The sequence below is a fragment of the Nomascus leucogenys genome, chromosome 10 (assembly GCF_006542625.1).
Source record: "Nomascus leucogenys isolate Asia chromosome 10, Asia_NLE_v1, whole genome shotgun sequence".
NCBI lineage: Eukaryota > Metazoa > Chordata > Mammalia > Primates > Hylobatidae > Nomascus > Nomascus leucogenys.
The window spans coordinates 79,214,528-79,235,208 of record NC_044390.1 but is presented as its reverse complement, the minus strand read 5'-3'; the positions used below and the strand labels follow the sequence as shown (position 1 = coordinate 79,235,208).

Sequence of the window (20,681 nt, the reverse complement as noted above, 5' to 3'; positions counted from 1 at the left end):
TTACAAGGGTTAAGTGAGCTGTGAGCAGAATCTGGTGTTATTAACTTTATTAATTTCATGTGTTAATTTTTGTTACCAATTTAAGGTAACTAGCTACTAGTAAACTGTGTAATGAAAGGAATTGGCATTTGTCTTCTAGTATGTGAACATCTCAAAGATACCTGGAAGGCTTTCGTCTTCAAATACCTGATAATACTCATAAATAATAAACAGTATAGGCATGCTCCCTCTTTACATTCTTCTAGAAAAATGTATAAATAACCAACTTAAATGCTAGGTTGTATTGTGGAAGCTCAGTATTTCAAGAACACATAGGATAATGAATCTTTAGCATAGAAATCTTTTGTAAAACAAACCACTCTGTAATGTACCTCCTTGGCAGGGAATTCATATTAGGTCTGATATTTGACATGGTGGATTGATAATTATGTGCCCAATTAACAGTAATGTTAATATCAGTAGTGCAAGCAGGGGAGAATTGGAATGAAACGTTATTTTTCTTTCAGTCTATATCGGCACAGGATGAAAACCTCTCAAAAACAATGTTTCTGCCCCTTGCTGAGAGAATGGTCGAAAAAATGGTGAAAGAGGATAAGATAGAAGCTGAGGCTGAAGTGAGTATTTTAAGTCCTACTTTTATGTTTTCATTTTTTTGCTAGTGCTACAATATGATGTTATAATACTATGAACTGTTGTTTTGTTCCAATTTGATAGCTGGGTCCTCACTCTTGGCCTTTGGGTAAATGCGAAGCCCTCAGCGTAGGTCTAATCACTGACCTGTTTCTAGCAAGTACTCTAGGCTGAGATGTGTATAGACGGGAGAGATATAGATGGAGAAGATCCTGTTACCTGCTTCTTACTGTCAGTTTCATCTCATTTGAAGACATGCTGTATTAAATAACCTTTTAAAAACCTATAAATCACTACGTTTTTATTAAGTTTCAGAAGTCGCACTTCTTGTTTTTTTTCTGTAAGGTTGAACTTTATTATATGATCCTGGAACGTTTGGGAAAGTACCAGGAGGCCTTGGATGTCATCAGAGGGAAATTAGGAGGTAATTTTTAAAGATTTTCTTAAAGCTTTTTTTTTTTTCCTATTTAAACACGAAAAATGTTTATTGTAGAAAATTTCCACATAAGGATATAAAGACATAAACACTTTTGATCGTTTTGTTATATTCTTCCAGACTTTTCTGTATGTTGTAAATTTATTTTTAAAAATGTTTTTACTTGAAAATAACAGATTCAGAAACTTCAAGGAGTGTGAAAGGTTATACTCCAGATCTCTAGCCCTCTTCCCCTAGGTTTTCCTCCAGTTATACTTTATATTCTTGTAAAGATTCATCTTCCCCACTTTTTTTTTTAAAACACGAATGAAAACATAGTATACCTGGCTCATAGAATAATGTTATTCAGTTAGCACAATGTTTTTATTTAAAAAAATTTTTTCTTTAAAAATGTTAAATTAATTAATGCCCTTCTAGTCAGGATTTGTCCTCTGTAGATACCACAAACATTCCTTTATTTGTATGTCTGTCTTATGAAGGCATTTGAGTTTGTGACCTCTGCTCTGCATACTATTATACCCATAATTTATTTTTATTATTTATTTATTTATTTTAAAGAGATGAGGTCTCACTGTGTTGCCCAGGCTGGACTTGAACTCCTGGGCTCAAGTGATTCTCCCATCTCAGCCTCCCAAGTAGCTAGGACTACGGGCACGCACCACCACACTGGGCTCCATTATTTCTTTCTTTCTTTCTTTTTTTTTTTTTTTTTTGGAGACAGAGTCTCACTCTGTGGCCAGGCTGGAGGGCAGTGGTGCGATCTTGGCTCACTGCAACCTCCGCTTCCTGGGTTCAAGCGATTCTCCTGCCTCAGCCTCCTGAGTAGCTGGGACTACAGGCACACACCACCACGCCCAGCTAATTGTTGTATTTTTAGTAGAGACGGGGTTTCACCATGTTGGCCAGGCTGGTCTCAAACTCCTAACCTCAAGTGATCTGCCTGCCTCCGCCTCCCAAAGTGCTGGGATTACAGGTGTGAGCCACCACGCCTCGCCTCCATTATTTTATTATTATTATTATTATTATTATTATTTTAACTAAATAGTATTTCCTAGAGATAAAGTTCACTACCTCACTCCTTTAATGACTGTCCAGTGTTCCACAGTGTGAATGTAGAAATTTACTTAACCAGTTTTTGATGGATATTTAGGCTACTCACAAGAAACTTCTTTTTTTTTTTTTTTTTTTTTTGAGATAGGGCCTTGCTCTGTTGGCCAGGCTAGAATGCAGTGGCGTCATCACAGCTCACTGCAGCCTTGACCTCCTGGGTTTAAGTTATCCTCTCACCACAGCCTCCTAAATAGTTAGGACTCCAGGCGTATGCCACCAAGCCTGGCTAATTTTTGTATTTTTTGTAGAGGTGGGGGTCTCGCTGTGTTGCCCAGGCTGGTCTCGAACTCCTGGTCTCAAGCGATCTGCCTGCTTCAGCCTCCCAAAGTGCTGGGATTACTACAGGTGTGACCTGTCATGCCTGGCCTTTTTTTTTTTTTTTAAACTAGATTATAGTTCTATGGATAGTAAAAATTTAGATTCTCAACTGGAAGTTCATAATGTAATTTTTGGTATCCTTAATCTGCTAAACAGTTGGGCAAATCTAATTTGGTCAGAACTATCATCCTAGTTTTTTTGTTTTCAGTTGTTTGGAAAGAGTTTGATTCATCTCCACTCTTTTTTGTCTTCTTCCAACATCTCATCTTTCTTACCTCATGTCAGCTCAGTCCTCTTTGATGTTTTGGAACTGTATGGATGGGCAGCCTGTCTATGGACTAAATTTACTAGTCCCTAGATGCTGTTGGGATTTTATAAGTACATCCCATGTACTATTAATAGATCTTCAACCCAAAACATTGTGAAACCTATCCTTTTACAAAGAAAATGATTATAAAAATTTACTGTCAGTAATGTACTTTTTTCTTTGAAGTAAAATAATCTTTAATAAGATAGTAGTAGTTTGTATGTAATAGTGGTCCCATTTTCTAAGAGAGTGAATAAGAAAATGTGACATTTAGGCCGGGTCCGGTAGCTCACAGCTGTAATCCCAGCACTTTGGGAGGCTGTGGATCACCTGAGGTCAGGAGTTTAAGACCAGCCTGGCCAACATGGTGAAACCCTGTCTCTACTAAAAATACAAAAATTAGCCGGGCTTGGTGGCAGATGCCTGTAATCCCAGCTACTTGGGAGGCTGAGACAGCAGAATCACTTGAATCCAGGAGGTGGAGGTTGCAGTGAGCCAAGATCGTACCATTGCACTCCAGCCTGGGTGACAAGAGTGAAACTCTGTCTCAAAAGAAAAGAAAATGTGACATATTCCTTCTTGTGGTTGGACTCTATTCTGGTTATTGAGCAGAAATGAAACCAGCTTACCAACTTTTATAACTTTTGATTTTAGAGAAGTTGACAAGTGAGATTCAGAGTCGGGAAAATAAATGCATGGCTATGTACAAGAAGCTGAGCAGGTGGCCAGAGTGCAATGCCCTTTCCAGGCGCCTCTTACTAAAAAAGTGAGTAAAAGCTTTCTTTTGTACCATTTGACTGTAGTGAGGCTTTAAGACCTCACTATTGATTTTCTTGGTGTCTATGCTTTGAAGTGTCTGGGCATAAAGTCTTCTTATAGTAGTTGTGTCCTGCATGTTTCTAAAAGTTTTTAAGGAGCCTTCATCTTTCAGTAGAGTATTATAATGGTACTTGAAGGCTGGGCATGGTGGCTTATGCCTATAATCCCAGCACTTTGGGAGGCCAAGGCAGGCAGATCACTTGAGGTCAGGAGTTTGAGACCAGTCTGGCCAACATGGCGAAATCCTGTCTTTACTAAAAATACAAAAATTAGCTAGTCGTGGTGGTGTGCGCCTGTAGTCCCAGCTCCTCGGGAAGCTGAGGCACAAGAATTGCTTGAACCCGGGAGGCAGAGGTTGCAGTGAGCTGAGATCGTGCCACTGCACTCCAGCCTGGGTGACAGGGTGAGACTCCGTCTCAAAAAAAAAAAAAAAAAAGATACTTGTGCCACCATGGTGCTGAATTCTAGTTAGGGCTTAAGAATGAACACTGAAAATCATTAATTTCTCAAATTCAGTATTCCCCTAAAAGAGAGAGGCTTCATTCTTTGCTACAACATTTCTCTCCCCTTCCCTCCATTTCGGAAGTGCTTATGTGGGGACTTTTCTGTTATGAATATTAGTTTTCTAGACCTGGTCATTTTATTGAAGGAAAGAGTAGTTTACTACTCTTTACAAATACAAAGTAGTATTACTTTGAAAATGCCTCTGGAAAATGCCCTTTTAGAGTTGCAAAGGAAACATGGAGTGGGTGGGGGTAAGCCAACCTACTACATACTAAAATATAACTTACAAAATAAATTGAATATCATGGTTCCTAAGGAAGATATGTCACAACTTGGGTTTAATCCTGTGTGCTTCATTCAATCTGATTTTAGCTCAGATGACTGGCAGTTCTATCTGACTTATTTCGATTCTGTCTTTCGACTGATTGAAGAGGCCTGGACTCCTCCTGCTGAAGGTGAACAGTAAGTTGTCTTCTTTCCTGAATTACAACAGCACTTTTTAATATAGTGTAGTGAAAGGATTTCATTATAAGCCAATTGAATTCTCTTTTTCTGTCTCAATAAAGTATTCCTTTCAAAGTATGAGATTTTTTCATATTTTTTAAAGTATAAAATAAGTTCCATCTAAAAATCATGTTAGTGCCAAAATATGTGGTGTGCTAATTTCCACTTATCCTACCATTCCAAAAATAACTCTTATTAACAGTTCGGTGCCTTTCCGTGAGATTTATTTTCATCTTTATGCTAAGATAATTATTCTTTTTCTTTTTCTCTTTTTTTTTTTTTGAGATGGAGTTTGGCTCTTGTCACCCAGGCTGGAGTGCAATGGCACAATCTTGGCTCACTGCAACCTCCGCTTCCCAGATTCAAGCAATTCTCCTGCCTCAGCCTCCCGAATAGCTGGGACTACAGGCGCCTGCCACCATGCTCAGCTAATTTTTGTATTTTTGATAGAGACGGGGTTTCACTGTGTTGGCCAGGCTGGTCTCGAACTCCTGACCTCAGGTGATCCACCCACCTCAGCATCTCAGCCTCCGAAAGTGCTGAGATTACAGGTGTGGGCCATTGTGCCTGGCTTAATTATTCTTATATTTAATATAAAAATGGGATTGTATTAGACATGATTTGCAACCTGTTAGTTTCCGCCTTAAAATATATCTTGAACATCTTTCATTTCTGGTGCACGTAGATCTCTTTCATGTTTTTTTTTCCCCCAGTGGTTTAAGAGTACTCCAGATGTACCATAATTCATTTAGCCTTTTTCCTATTGATGATACTTGGATTTTTGAAGATCTCTTTTTTTTCCTTTGTCCTTTTGTTATTGGCTATTGTAGGCAGTACTACAATAAATTTTTTTTCCTTTTTATAGGCATCTAGAATTAAATGAATAAATGGGGCCGGGCACGGTGGCTCATGCCTGTAATCCCAGCACTTTGGGAGGCCGAGGCGGGAGGATCACAAGGTCAGGAGATCGAGACCATCCTGTGAATGGTGAAACCCCGTCTCTACTAAAAATACAAAAAATTAGCTGGGCGTGGTGGCCGGCGCCTGCAGTCCCAGCTACTCTGGAGGCTGAGGAGGGAGAATGGAGTGAACCCGGGAGGCAGAGCTTGCAGTGAGCCGAGCCGAGATTGTGCCAGTGCACTCCAGCCTGGGTGACAGAGTGAGACTCCCTCTCAAAAAAAAAAAAAAAAAAATGAATAAATGGGATATTTTAAAAAATTAATACAGAAGTTAAGATTCAAGATGACAGTTAAGAGCTAATGCTTGCTTCGTAATATTGACTAGGTTACCTAATTTTTCTCAGCTTTCATTCTTAATAAAATGTACAAGACCCCATCTCAAAAATATATATATATGTGTGTGTGTGTGTGTGTGTATTTAATTTTTAATTTTTGTGTTTTTTTAAGACAGGGTCTCACTCTGTCACCTAGGCTGGAGTGCAGTGATGTGATCTTGGCTCACTGCAACCTCTGCCTCCTGGGCTCAAGTGATCCTTTTGCCTCAGCCCCAAAAGCAGCTTGGGACTACAGGCATGAGCCACCACGCCTGGCTAATTTTTGTATTTTTTGTAGAGATGGGGTTTCACCATGTTGCCCAGGCTGATTTTGAACTCGTGAGCTCAAGTGATCCACCCGCCTTGGCTTACCAAAATGCTAGGATTACAGGTGTGAGCCACCGTGCCCAGCCTTTTTTTTTTTTTTGAGATGGGGTCTTGCTCTGTCACCCACTCTGGAGTGCAGTGATGTAATCTTGCCTCCCACTGTAATCTCTGCCTCTCAGGCTCAAGTGATCATCCCACATCAGCCTCCCAAGTAGCTGAGACTACAGGTGTGCGTCACCACAATTGGCTGCTTTAAATTTTTTGTAGAGATGGGGTCTCCATGCATTGCCTAGGCTGGCCTCAAACTCATGGGCCCAAACAGTCCTCCCACCTCAGCATCCCAAGTGCTGGGATTTTAGGTGTGAGCCACCACACCCAGCCTTATATTTTTATTAGGCAATTTTTTTTCTTTTCTTTTCTTTTTCTTTTTTTTTTTTTTTGAAATGCACACTCTGTCACCTAGGCTGGAGTGCAGTGGCGTGATCTCAGCTCACTGCAACCTCTCCCTCCTGGGTTCAAGCGATTCTCCTGCCTCAGCCTCCTGAGTAGCTGGGACTACAGGCGCATGCCACCACGCCCAGCTAGTTTTTTATACTTTTAGTAGAGATGGGGTTTCACCATGCTGGCCAGGCTGGTCTCGAACTCCTGACCTCAAGTGATCCGCCCACCTTGGGTTTCCAAAGTGCTGGGATTACAGGCGTGAGCCACCACACCCGGCCAGGCAGTATTTCATATATACAAAATTATGCATTCTTTTTTAAAAAAGGTAAGTTATGCTGCAGTAATCAAATGCCAAAATTGAGAGTAATCTTATAACATGTTATCTGTTAGAATATGTTCATAGTTCTCTTTTATTCCTTTTTCTATTATTTTATAATTATCAGTCGTTTTTCTTTTTTTTTAAATGAGTTTGGCTTGACTTTAAGCTTTGGGAAGGACAATAGGAGCAATAAAATACCTTTTTCATGTGCTTTTCCTCAGCTCTTTAGAAGGAGAAGTACATTATTCTGCAGAAGAAGCTGTGAAGTTTATAGAAGATCGGATAACGGAAGAATCTAAAAGTTCTCGCCATCTTCGGGGACCACATCTAGCTAAACTGGAGCTGATTAGGCGTTTACGAAGTCAAGGTTGTAACGATGAGTACAAACTGGGTAAGAAACCATGATATCTGGGAAGCCTGGAGAATGCCCTTAATACCCAAGTGCTGTATTCATTATTTGAGATCTACACTGGACAGAGTCATGTTTGGGAAGCAAATGTCTTCATAGCCTGAAAATATTTGCTAATGAATGGATCACTTATAAAATTAGTCCTTTATCGTATATTCACCTTGGCTTAACATTAACTTATCTCCCTGTTCCATCAGAGTCTTTGTCAGGCATTCTGTTGCTGACCCAACAATAAAGTCAAAATCAGCCGGTTGTGGTGTCTCACGCCTGTAATCCCAGCACTTTGGGAGGCTGTTGTGGGTGGATTGCTTGAGCTCAGGAGTTGGAGATCAGCTGGGGCAACATGGTGAAACCCCATCTACAAAAAATACAAAAAAAATTAACTGGGCATAATATCGCACATCTGTAGTCCCAGCTACTCAGGAGGCTGAGGCAGGAGAGTCTCTTGAGCCCAGGAGGCAGAGGTTATAGTGATCTGATATCGTGCCTTCACTCCAGCCTGAATGACGCAGCCAGAACCTGTCTCAAAAATTTAATTAAAAAAAATAAAAAAATAAAAAAACCTGGCCAGGCGCAGTGGCTCACACCTGTAATCCTAGCAATTCGGGAGGCCGAGGTGGGCAGAACACTTGAACTCAGGAGTTCAAGACCAGCCTGGGCAACATGGCCGTAACCCTGTTTCTGCTAAAAATACAAAAAATTGGCTGGATGCGGTGGCTCATGCCTGTAATCCCAGCACTTTGGGAGGCCAAGGCGGGCGGATCACCTGAAGTCAGGTGTTCAAGACCAGCCTGGCCAACATGGTGAAACACTGTCTCTACTAAAAATACAAAAATTAGCCAGGCATGGTGGCACACGCCTGTAGTTACAGCTACTTGGGAGGCTGAGGCAGGAGAATTGCTTGAACCTGGGAGGTGGAGGTTGTAATGAGCTGAGATTGTGCCGCTGCACTCTAGCCTAGGTGACAGAGTGAGACTCTGTCTCAAAAAACCAAAAAATTATCTGGGTGTGGTGGCGTGCGCCTGTGTCCCAGCTACTCGGGAGGCTGAGACACAAGAATCGCTTGAACCGAGAGGTGGAGGTTGCAGTTAGCCAAGTTCGCGCCACTGCACTCCAGCTTCAGCCTGGATGACACAGCGAGACTCTGTCTCAAAAAAACAAAAAATTAAAAAAATTAAAAACCCTCGAAAACAGTAAAGTCAAAATCAATTTCAAAGTAAAATTGCCAGTTTGGGAAAAGTTTCATGAAGTGGATGAAAGCTTTCTTGAAAATCTGTTCGAAGCACTCACAAAACTATTGGCAAAAGAATATTTGGTGGAATTAGCAATTTGTAACTGAAGAGAAAATTTACTAGGATGACAAGATAGCAGGAAAGAATGATGTGGATAATAAAGCATTGAGGGAATCCTTCAGGAAATTTGATGAAGCCCTTAGATCTTTTTATAAAATGATTCTTTATGATCTTATTGCTCAATAAGTAAAGGATATCGTCATTGTACTAGTTCACAATTTTACTGGAAAAACTACCACCTCCCTAAAAGAAAGCAGTAATTCTTTGCTCATACTAAGAATTTGCTTACAGGTTTTTATTTTATTATTATTTTTGAGACAGCATCTCCCTCTGTTGCCCAGGCTGGAGTGTAGTGGTATAGTCTCCACTCACTGCAACCTCTGCCTCCTGGGTTCAAGTGATTCTCCTGCCTCAGCCTCCCAAGTAGCTGGGATTACAGGCGAGCGCCACCACACCTGGCTAATTTTTGTATTTTCAGTAGAGATGGGGTTTTGCCATGTTGCCCAGGCTGGTCTCAAACTCCTGGACTCAAGTGATCTCCCTACCTTGGCCTCCCGAAGTGCTAGGATTACAGGCATGAGCCACTGCACCCAGCCTAGCTTACAGTTTTTTTGTTTTTGTTTTGAGATGGAGTCTTTCTCTCTCGCCCAGGCTGGAGTGCAGTGGCGCAGTCTCAGCTCACTGCAACTTCCGCCTCCCAGGTTCAAGCAATTCTCCTGCCTCAGCCTCCCAAGTAGCTGGGATTACAGGTGCGCACCACCCCGTCCAGCTAATTTTGTATTTTTGAATCAAGATGAGTTTCTCCATGTTGGCCAGGCTGGTCTCGAACTCTTGACCTCAGGTGATCTGCCTGCCTTGGTCTCCCAAAGTGCTGGTATTATAGGCATGAGCCACTGCACCCAGCCTATTTTATAATCTTTAATTTAATTTAATTTTTGAATGGAGTCTTGCTGTGTTGCCAAGGTTGGAGTGCAGTGGCATGATCTTGGCTCACTGCAACCTCCGCCTTCTAGGTTCAAGCGATCCTTTGCCTTATCCTCTCAAGCAGCTGGGATTATAAGCATGTGCTACCACGCCCGGCTAATTTTTGTACTTTTAGTAGAGATGGGGTTTCACCATGTTGCCAGGCGGGTCTTGAACTCCTGACTTCAAGGGATTGCCCGCCTTAGTCTTCCAAAGTGTGGGATTACAGGTGTGAGCTACTGCATCCAGCCTGTTTTTTTTTTTTTCTATCTTTTAAAGACTAGTCAGGTGCAGTGGTGGAAAGGGGGAAAGAGTAGAACAATGAGTTCAGTTTGTAACTGAACAAGTAGTTGAGATAACCCACTATCTTGGGACCAGTCTCAAGCAAAATTTTGTTTTAATTGAAATGAATGTTTTCAAATTAGATTCTCACTTAAATAGGAATTGCTTCTGTTCATGAGTAATAGAGTGATTTTGTTCGCCGTCCCCCAGGTGATCCAGAAGAATTAATGTTCCAGTATTTTAAAAAGTTTGGCGATAAACCTTGTTGTTTTACAGACCTTAAGGTGTTTGTTGACCTCTTACCTTCTACACAGTGTACAAAAGTAAGTACTATACAGTTTAGAAGTTTGTTGGGTGCCTCTATTTGTTGAAACACAGAGGTTAAATGTTTGGGTTTCTTTTCTAAAATGTGTGGAATTGATAATCATGAGATACAATGATAACTGCCCTGTCAAGCTAAGTACTCTGTGTGTTACAACATTGAAGGCGTAATTTCTGGTTAAGTCACAATGGGAGTAAAGCCCTAACAGATGGTGGATTCTCCTTTTTTTGACTGTTTTATTTTGAGATAATTACGGATTTACATGTAGTTGGAAGAAATAACACATCTCATATATCCTTTATCTGTTTTGTCCCAATGGCAACATCTTGCACAATTACAGTGTAATATAATTAGGAAACTGACATTGCTCTCATCTGTTGAACTTACTCAGTTTTTGCCAGTTTTGCATGCACTGATTTTTGTGTGTTTGGGTGTCATGTATGGATTTAGTGCAGTATGTGGCACATATGGGTGTGCGCGACTATTACCGTAGTAAGATACAGAACAGTCCCACCACCACCAGAATCCCACATGCTACTCTTTAATAACAATAGCCACCTCCCCCTTTCCCATCTCTATCTATGGGCAGCTATTATGTTTTCCATCTTTATAATTTTGTCATTTTTTGAATGTGAAGTACAGCCAGGTACGGTGGCATGTGCCTGTAGTCCCCAGCTACTTGGGAGACTGAGGCGGCAGGATCACTTGAGCCCAGGAGTTCGAGGCTGCAGTGAGCTGTAATCATGCCACTGCACTCCAGCATGAGTGACAGAGTGAGACTCTGTCTCTTAAAAAAAGAAAAAAAGAGGCTGGGCGCGGTGGCTTACGCCTGTAATCCCAGCACTTTGGAAGGCTGAGGCGGGTGGATCACCTGAGGTCAGGAGTTCAAGACCAGCCTGGCCAATAATGGTGAAACCTTGTCTCTACTAAAAATACAAAAAATTAGCTGGATGTGGTGGTGAGCACGTGTAGACCCAGCTACTTGGGAGGCTGAGGCAGGAGAACTGCTTGAACCCAGAAGGCGGAGGTTGCAGTGATCTGAGATCATGGCAACCACATGGTTGACTCTCCAGGAATTTATGCTGAGTGAAATAAGCCAATCTCAGAAGTTACACATAGTATGATTCTGTTTATTTAATTTTTTTTCTTTTTCTTTTTTTTGAGACAGGGTCTCGCTCTGTGGCCCAGGCTCATGGCAACCTCTGCCTCCTGGGTTCCAGTGATCCTTGTGCCTCAGCCTCCTGAGTAGCTGGGACTACAGGCACATGCCACTAGACCTGGCTAATTTTTGTATTTTTAGTTAGAGACAGGGTTTTGCCATGTTTGCTAGGCTGGTTTCAAACTCCTGACCTCAAGTGCTCCACCCGCCTCAGCCTTTCAAATTGCTGGTAGTACAGGTGTGAGCCACTATGCCTGGCTTTATTCTATAAAATAGAACAAGTGTTCCCTACTGTTGAGTTTGCAGTTTTTTATATATCTTAGATACAAGTTCTTTGTCAGATATGTGGTTTCAAATGTATTCTCCCAGTCTGTAGTTTGCTCTTTCATCTTTTTCATGGAATTCTGCAGCACAAAGTTTCCATTTTGAAGTCCAGTGGGCCCTCCTTTTAATGTCTTCTTTGTTTCTTTGTTTCTTTTTTTTTTTTTTTGAGACGGAGTCTTGCTCTTGCTCTGTCACCCGGGCTGGAGTGTGTTGGCGCGATCTCTGCTCACTGCAACCTCTGCCTCCTGGTTCAAGGGATTCTCCTGCCTCAGCCTCCCAAGTAGCTGGGATTACTGGTGTGCTACCATGCCTGAATGATTTTTGTATTTTTAGTAGAGATGGGGTTTTACCATGTTGGCCAGGCTGGGAAGATTGGAAGTCTTTCTATAACAGGACTGCCATCATCCATTCTCCCACAAAGCCTTCTATTGTCCCCATGTGGAATGAATGAAGTGCATTGGGAGCACAGTGGATATAATTAGAGTATTTTTTTAGTGACCACATTTTTAGTACATGAAGGTTCAATACTTTGGCAGACTTGGGGGTTACACATTTGGGCAGATAGAGCAGTGCATTCCCCAACTGATAAGTAACCAGTGGTCTCTGGGGTTCTGAAATGACTGCTGCCATTCACGTTGGTTTAGTAAAGCTCTGTTTGAGTTGCTGTGGTTATAGGGCTCAGGCCAAGCCTGGAAGTTTCTGGATAAATTGTAACACATCTAGAAAGGAGAGTTATGGGTTATAGGAGGATTTAAAAGCATATAAGAGGGAAAAATGGTTGAGTGGAGGAGAGGTTTGTCTGTCAAGGATAGAGTGATACTGCCGTTCACTTACTTGAAAAGCTGTCTTTAGAAGAGGGAGGAAAACAGGGACAGCAAGAAGTTCTACAGGGAGCTCAGAATTTGGCTTAGTGAGAAAAAGATCTTTCTTAGTAGTGAGAATTCTCTCAAATACTGTGTGCGAGCTTTATCGAAGTAGAATGTAGATAAACCACGTGGGAGGGATTCATTCAGTAAGTGTTGAGCATATTGTGTGCTAAGCCCTAAGATAAGGAATATCTGATCTTGTCTTAACAGTGCTTATTGTCTTGCTAGTTGAAGCATCAAATGGTGGGGGTGCATTAGAGGAACACTTTGCTGCTTTTAGATGAGATTCATGAAGGTTTGCTACCATGAATCTAGTACCAGTAACCTTTTCTGTACATCTCTACTTCATTGGTATGTTTGAGAATCTTAGGTCATCTCATGTGATCCCACATAGTAAGAATCATCTATTCAGGTGACCCTTACTGGAATGCTAGCAGTGATAAGCTCCAGTCACTGTTCTGTGAGAATAAGGATTTAAAGCTGTTACATTGAGTTTATAGTCCTAGTTTATGTAAATTTTACTTGAGAGAGGTAATTTTGCTGCCACTTTTTGACTGTAGGATAACTTCAGTAGCTAAATATCCTGCCACTCAGCAAATATGTTTGTCAGAGGATTACGAACTGTCCAAGTCAAGCTGAGAATTGTTGTCCTAATGAATTATGGAACCAAATCTTTCTAAAGTCTGACAAGCCCCTAAGAGTGAGCCACTGAGTTCAGTTATCCTGAAGTGGCTCGCCCTGGGTGATGTTCTAATCTTTTGTTTCATTTGCTTTGGGGTTTTAGCTAAACAATAAAATGATTCTAGTTTTTTTTATTTTTTATTTTTTTTGAGATGGAGTCTCACTCTGTCGCCCTGGCTAGAGTGCAGTGGCACGATCTTGGCTCACTGCAACCTCCACCTCCTGGGCTCAAGTGATTCTCCTGCCTCAGCCTCCCCAGTAGCTGGGATTACAGACGTCCATCACCACGTCCGGCTAATTTTTGTGTTTTTTTTTTTTGGGGGGGTGGCAACAGTTTCGTTCTTGTTGCCCAGGCTGGAGTGCAGTGGCGCCATCTCCACTCACTGTAACCTCTGCTTCTCGGGTTCAAGAGAGAACCTGTGTCAGCCTCCCAAGTAACTGGGATTACAGGTGCCCGCCACCATGCCTGGCTAATTTTTTTTGTATTTTTAGTAGAGATGGGGTTTCACCATGTTGGCCAGGCTGGCCTTGAACTCCTGGCCTCAAGTGATTTGCCCGCCTTGGCCTCCTAAAGTGCTGGGATTATAGGCCTGAGCCACTGTGCCCAGCCTAATTTTTGTATTTTTAGTAGTGATGGGGTTTCACCATGTTGGCCAGGCTGGTCTCGAACTCTTGACCTCAGGTGATCCACCTGCCTTGGCCTCCCAAAGTGCTGGGATTATAGGCATGAGCCGTGAGCCACCGCACCCGGCTGATTCTAGTTTTTATTTATTTTATTTTATTTTTTGAGATGAGTTTCGCTCTTCTTGCCCAGGCTAGAGTGCAATGGCGCGATTTCAGCTCACTGCAACCTCCACCTCCTGGGTTCAAGCAATTCTCCTGCCTAAGCTGCCCAAGTAGCTGGGATTACAGGCATGCACCACCAGGCCCCGCTAATTTTGTATTTTTAGTAGAGACTGGGTTTCTCCATGTTGGTGAGGCTGGTCTCGAACTCCCGACCTCAAGTGATCCACCAGCCTCGGCCTCCCAAAGTGCTGGGATTACAGGCGTGAGCCACTGCGCCCAGCCCCAACGATTCTAGTTTTTAAAGAAATTTTTGCACAGCAGTAAAACTGTACAGACTAAAATAAGGAGCAGATTGTTTTTTAACAAAACCTTGTCAGGAAGATTTTTCTTTAGCATTCACTAAAGAAGGCCACAATAAACCTAATACATAAAATGGCTTGCAAGAATAGAAGAACTGGCAGTAGAAACTATAGAAGCATTTAATCAAAAACCTGAAAATAATGGCTGGGCATGGTGGCTCATGAATGCAATCCCAGCACTTTGGGAGGATGAGACGGGCGACTTGAGTTCAGGAGTTCGAGACCAGCCTGGCCAACATGGCAAAACCCCGTGTCTACTAAAAATACAAAAATTAGCTGGATGTGGTGATGCATGCCTGTACTGTAGTCCCAGCTACTCAGATGGCTGAAGCAAGAGAATCGCTTGAACCCGGGAGGCAGAGGTTGCAGTAAGCCGAGATTGTACTACTGCACTCCAGCCTGGGCAACAGAGTGAGACTCCGTCTCAAAAACAACAACAACAACAAAAACATGAAAATCAGTGCTGCAGTTTGTTAAAATTATGAACTATATATATCTGATAATAATGATTAAAATTAATAGAATTATAGGTAAATTGAAGCAAATTCATTACAGATGTTAAACTGCAGGATGAGTGGGATTTTGTTTAAATTTTTTATTTGTATCAAAAAATCACATGTACTGAAGCTGGGTGCAGTGGCACACACCTATAGTCACAGCTACTCAGGAGGCTGAAGCAGGAGGATTGCTTGAGCCCAGGAATTCAAGTCCAGCCTGGACAACATAGTGAGACCCCCTCCCAAAAAAGGAAGAAGAAATACATGTACTGTATAAAACTGAAAAAGTCAAATAGTATCACAAGGCTTATATTGAGAGGCAGTAGTCACTCTTTTTGTTCCAGCTCAACAGATGCAAATCCCTTTCAACTAAATTCTTTTGTTATTTTCCTCCATATTTCTAAATTATTTTCTTATTTAAGAATTTATTTTTATAGTTATAGTCTTAACCTATTGGTGCCCTTCTGTGGAAGGTGATTAGTTGTTTATAACAAATCAATTTCCCCCTTATATATTTAGGATAAAACATGAGATTCTATTCTCTCTACCCCTCTCTTCACCAATGTAAGAAATGCTTTCCATTCCAAAATGCCTGTTCGCTACTATCTGTTTAGGAACTTACATATTTGTCTGATAGCATTCTGCGATATGGTTGGGAGTATAGGGTGGGAGCCTGAAATAACCACTGAATAAGCAAATTTCACTTTATTCCCGTTTTCAGCTATGACTGCTGTCTCTGACTCTGTATCTCTGGTTCAGCGCCTTATGGCTGTAAAACCCAGGCTGTTCTACTCACACTTAGAAATTACATCTGTGAACTTTGGGAGGGGCCTAACTTCTTAGAAATTAATATATTCTATTTGAGTCCCATCAGCACTTTAGCCTTTAGGGACACCTGGTGCCCTTAGTCTCTGAGTCTTCCAAGATTCTGTGACTAGAGTGAGCTTCCTGCTTATTGGGGTCTGCCTTAATGCATACTGTTAGATTTCAGTGTTCTTGGCAATGTAAGTTATTACTTACCACCTGTTCTTGTATCTTTTGAAATCTTCATGATTTTTTATTTGCTGTCATCTCTCATTTCTTCATGTATTATTATTTTCTTCTTTTTTTTTGAGACAGGGTCTCGCTGTGTCACCCAGGCTGCAGTGTAATGGCGCAATGACGGCTCACTGCAGGCTCAAACTCCTGGGCTCAAGTCATCCTCCTGCCTCAGCCTCTTGAGTAGCTGGGACTACAGGCGTGCACCACTGTGCCTGGCTATGTGTTTTTGTTTGTTTGTTTGTTTGTTTAGTAGAGATGTGGTCTCACTATGTGCCTAGGTTGATCTTGAACTCTTGAGCACAAGTGATTCTCCCATCTCTGTTGGGAATATAGGTGTGAGCCACTGCTCCCGGCCTCTTCACATATTCTTGATCTTTGTGGATTTTTTTATTTTTTTTTTAATATGGAGTTTCACTCTTGTTGCCCAGGCTGGGGTACAGTGGCGTGATCTCGGCTCACTGCAACCACTGCCTCCTGCGTTCAAGCGATTCTCCTGCCTCACCCTCCTGAGTAGTTGGGATTACAGGCACCCACCACCACACCCAGCTAATTTTTTGTATTTTTAGTAGAGACAGGGTTTCACTATGTTGGCCAGGGAGGTCTCAAACTCCTGACCTCAGGCAATCTGCCCACCTCGGCCTCCCAAAGTGCTAGGATTATAGGCGTCAGTCACCGCGCACTGCGCCCGGCCTATTTTTTCTTTTACAACTTTTTTTTTTTTTTTTTTTTTTGAGATAGGGTCTCACTCTGTTGCCCAGGCTGGAGTGCGGTAGAGCGATCTTGGCTCACAGCAACCTCTGCCTCCCAGGTTCAAGCGATTCTCCTGCCTCAGCATCCTGAGTAGTGGGGATTACAGGTGCGCGCCACCATGCCTGGCTAGTTTTTTTGTGTATTTTTAGTAGAGATGAGGTTTCAGCATGTTGGCCCAGCTGGTCTTGAACTCCTAGCCTGAAGTGATATGCCCACCTTGGACTTCCAAAGTGCTAGGATTACAGGCCTGAGCCACTGCATCCAGCCTCTTCTTTTTTTATTCCTTACTGGCATCTTAATAGGATTTTAGAAGTGAGAGGAAATAAGCATGTATTTAATAAATACATAACTAGAACTGGTATGTGGGTTTTATTTTTAAATTTTTATCCAAATTTAAAGGATGAAAAACATTTTAAGGCAAGATGTAACCATTCGGAGAAAACTGGATGAATGGTACATGGGATCTCATTTCTCATAGCTGAGTATGAATCTATAATTATAAGTTCAATTAAGAAAAATGTAGGGTCACTGACATAAGGTAAAGAGTATCTTTCCATGTATAACCTTTCCTTTCAGAATTTATCAGCATAATTACAGATTAAAATTTTTTTGATTTTTTTGGTAATCTGCTCTTTTCTATAGTCTTCCTAATGTTTTCATTGCTGTAATATATGTTATGTTAATATGCTATAAGTTATGGGACATTTTCAGAAGTATAAAAATCTTTCACTGCCTGTAGTACATGGTATTGAAAAATACTTTTGGCCAGTAATGAATGAGTGTGCCAATTTCATTGGAGCTTCACCAGTGTTGTGTGCTGTCACAAATTTTTTTCGTTTTAGCTATTTTGGTAGGTAGAAAATGGTGTATGAAAGGAATTTTAGTTTTTTTTTTTTTTCTTGATGTCTTTTTCTAGACCATTCAATTTCTGTTAATTATGGCCTACTGAAGACTAGTTGTGTTTTGAGACCTTTGCTCCTTTTTTCCCCACTTTGCAGTTTATTAATCAGTTACTTGGAGTTGTTCCTTTGTCGACACCAACAGAGGATAAGCTGGCACTGCCTGCTGACATCAGAGCTCTGCAGCAACATTTGTGTGTGGTGCAGCTGACGAGGTTACTTGGCTTGTACCACACCATGGATAAAAATCAGAAATTGAGTGTGGTCAGAGAATTGATGTTAAGGTACCAGCATGGACTGGAATTTGGTGAGCAACCATTCAAAATGTGCAGTAGTTCCCTGATCTACACTAAGACTTAGAAGTCAGTTTTTTAAGCACCTGTAGCACCCTGTTTTAATGAGTTTTGTAAGGAGACTATTTTGTCTGGGAAGACCATCTAAGTAATATGATGTAAAGCCTTTCTTAAGCCTGGAGTTTTAAATAATTCTGATTGGCTTTCAGTTGTCTGTATTCTTCTTGATCTGATGAGCTAACTTTTTATTAGATTGGGGCTCATATAGATTGCATAGTTTATGATAATTATCACATTTTCTGCTTGTAGGCCTAAATATTCTTAATATATAGACTGTAAGTGAACAAAAGGAATATCGTAAATTGTAAGATAAATATTTAGTTTAGAAATAGATGATCTTCAGATAGGTGTGGCCTTTGCTAGATATATGTGATAGACATATAATTGTCTGACTATAAGATGTCAGTATTTATCTGTAGTCTAAAGAATTAGATGAAGTCAGGAGCATATTGTGAATTTAGTTATACATGGCACTTGGCTTATGTTCTTTTCTTCACCTCAACCTCCTTCAAATCTTCCTTCTCTCCCTTTGGGACCATCATGGATACCACCTCTGCTCTGGAACCCTACCTTCTGTTCCAGCTGAGTGTGGTCTCACCTTCTTTTGATCCCTTTGATTCATGGCTTATATTTTTCTCTTGGTACTTATCTTATTCTTAATTTTCTTTTACTTTTCCTCTTCTCCCTCCTGTCACTTTCCTGCTTTTAAAAACTCCTTTGGGGTCAGTAATAGTTGAATAAATGTTAAAATAGATATGATTTTTTTCCCCCATAGGGAAAACCTGTTTGAAAACAGAATTGCAGTTTTCTGACTATTACTGTCTCCTTGCTGTCCATGTGCTTATTGATGTATGGAGGGAAACAGGTAAGTAGCAGTGATTTCAGTTCAACTTTACTTTTTGTTTTTATTGATTATAAGTACTGCATTCTTCCGTTAGACTAATTTTATAGTCCACAAATTTTATTTATGCTTTTAGGTTCTGCTTTTCTTGATATCTCTAGGGTGCTTCCAGAAAAACCTGTCTTGGCCAGGTGCGATGGCTCATGCCTGTAATCCTAGCACTTTGGGAGGCTGAGGCGGGTGGATCACCTGAGGTCAGGAGTTCGAGACTAGCCTGGCCAACATGGCGAAACTTCGTCTGTACTAAAAATACAAAAATTAGCTGGGTATTTGGGCGCATACCTGTAGTCCCAGTTACTTGGGAGGCTGAGGCAGGAGAATTGCTTGAGCTTGGGAGGCGGAGGTTGCAGTGCGCTGAGATCATGCCACTGCACTTCAGCCTGGGCAACAGAGCAAGACTCCGTCTCAAAAAAAAAAAAAAAACCTGTCTCCAATTTATCCCTTCGTAACCAGGATAATGTTAAATGAATGGATATCTGTTCTGTTTTTAAGTGTTTGTGAATAATAAGTAATGACTGTAAAAAAAAATACTATGACAAAGCTACAAAAATTAAAATACAATGAAACTGACTAAAAAATACATGCACAGGCCTATGGAACAGAATATCTTTTATTCACTTCAAAAAATTTTGTATACAGAAAAATGCATTCTTTCTGGAATATAGTTTGTCTCATTTAAGATAAAAATATAAGACATGGTAAAGGAAGCATTGTGAGTGATTGGGGAAGAGAAGGATGATTCAGCAAATGGTACTGGGATTGCCTTTTCTTTAGGTCCCACCCCCTGACATTTTCTCTTATTAGCAGTTTTGGAGAATAAATAAGTTTAGGTGCTTATAGCATATTATTCATGAGAATTTAACTATAGAAGAAACAAAGGGCTGAAGAGACAGTGGTAAGCAAGATAAACACAACCCCTGCCCTCACAGATCATTTCATAGAGCACTCAGTTTTGCTTTTTTTTGAGATGGAGTCTTGTTCTTGTTGCCCAGGCTCGAATGCAGTGGCGTGATCTCAGCTCACTGCAACCTCCGCCTTCTGGGTTCAAGCGATTCTCATGCCTTAGCCCCAGAGTAGATGGGTTTACAGGCACATGCCACCAAGCCCGGCTAGTTTTTTTTTTTTTTTTTTTTTTTTTTTTTTTTTGTGAGATGGAGTCTTGCTCTGTCGCCCAGGCTGGAGTGCAGTGGTGCGATCTCAGCTCACTGCAAGCTCTGCCTCCCGGGTTCACGCCATTCTGCTGCCTCAGCCTCCCGAGTAGCTGGGACTACAGGTGCCCACCACCATGCCTGGCTAATTTTTTGTATTTTTAGTAGAGATGGGGTTTTACCATGTTAGCCAGGATGGTCTCAATTACCTGACCTCGTGATCTGCCCACCTCGGCCTCCAAAAGTGCTAGGATTATAGGTGTGAGCCTCTGTGCCTGGCCAGTTTTTGTGTTTTTAGTAGAGACAAGGTTTTGCCATGTTGGCCAGGCTAGTCTCAAACTCCTGACCTCAGGTGATCCACCCGCCTCGGCCTCCCAAAGTGCTGGGATTCAGGCGTGAGCCACTGCACCCAGCCTTATCATGCCATTCTTAAAATCCTTCAGACCTCAGGAAGCCAAGTCTCGAGCCCAGCAGTTCAAGGCTGCAGTGAGCTATGATCACACCATTACACTCCAGCCTGGATGACAGAGCAGGACCCTGTCTCTAAAAAATTTAAAAAGAAAAAAATATGCTTCAGAGGTACCCTGTTTTCCTGAGGATAAAAGTCACGTGTTTTGGGATAGTTTGTAATGCTGTTTATAATCTGGCCTGTGTCCACATC

At 41.5% G+C, this 20,681-nt stretch overlaps 1 protein-coding gene across 2 annotated transcripts in view; it reads left to right on the top strand.

The window, feature by feature from the left end:
• NAA25 (N(alpha)-acetyltransferase 25, NatB auxiliary subunit) overlaps window positions 1-20,681 on the top strand; it is an 83,786-nt gene that overhangs the window by 29,741 nt on the left and 33,364 nt on the right. For both annotated transcript variants that reach the window (XM_003274408.3, XM_030821418.1), the window contains 8 exons: window positions 507-614; window positions 976-1,054; window positions 3,456-3,567; window positions 4,497-4,586; window positions 7,210-7,379; window positions 10,145-10,257; window positions 17,718-17,925; window positions 18,747-18,836. In XM_003274408.3, the coding sequence (XP_003274456.1) occupies window positions 507-614; window positions 976-1,054; window positions 3,456-3,567; window positions 4,497-4,586; window positions 7,210-7,379; window positions 10,145-10,257; window positions 17,718-17,925; window positions 18,747-18,836 (970 nt within the window). The remainder of the gene's footprint in view (window positions 1-506; window positions 615-975; window positions 1,055-3,455; window positions 3,568-4,496; window positions 4,587-7,209; window positions 7,380-10,144; window positions 10,258-17,717; window positions 17,926-18,746; window positions 18,837-20,681) is intronic.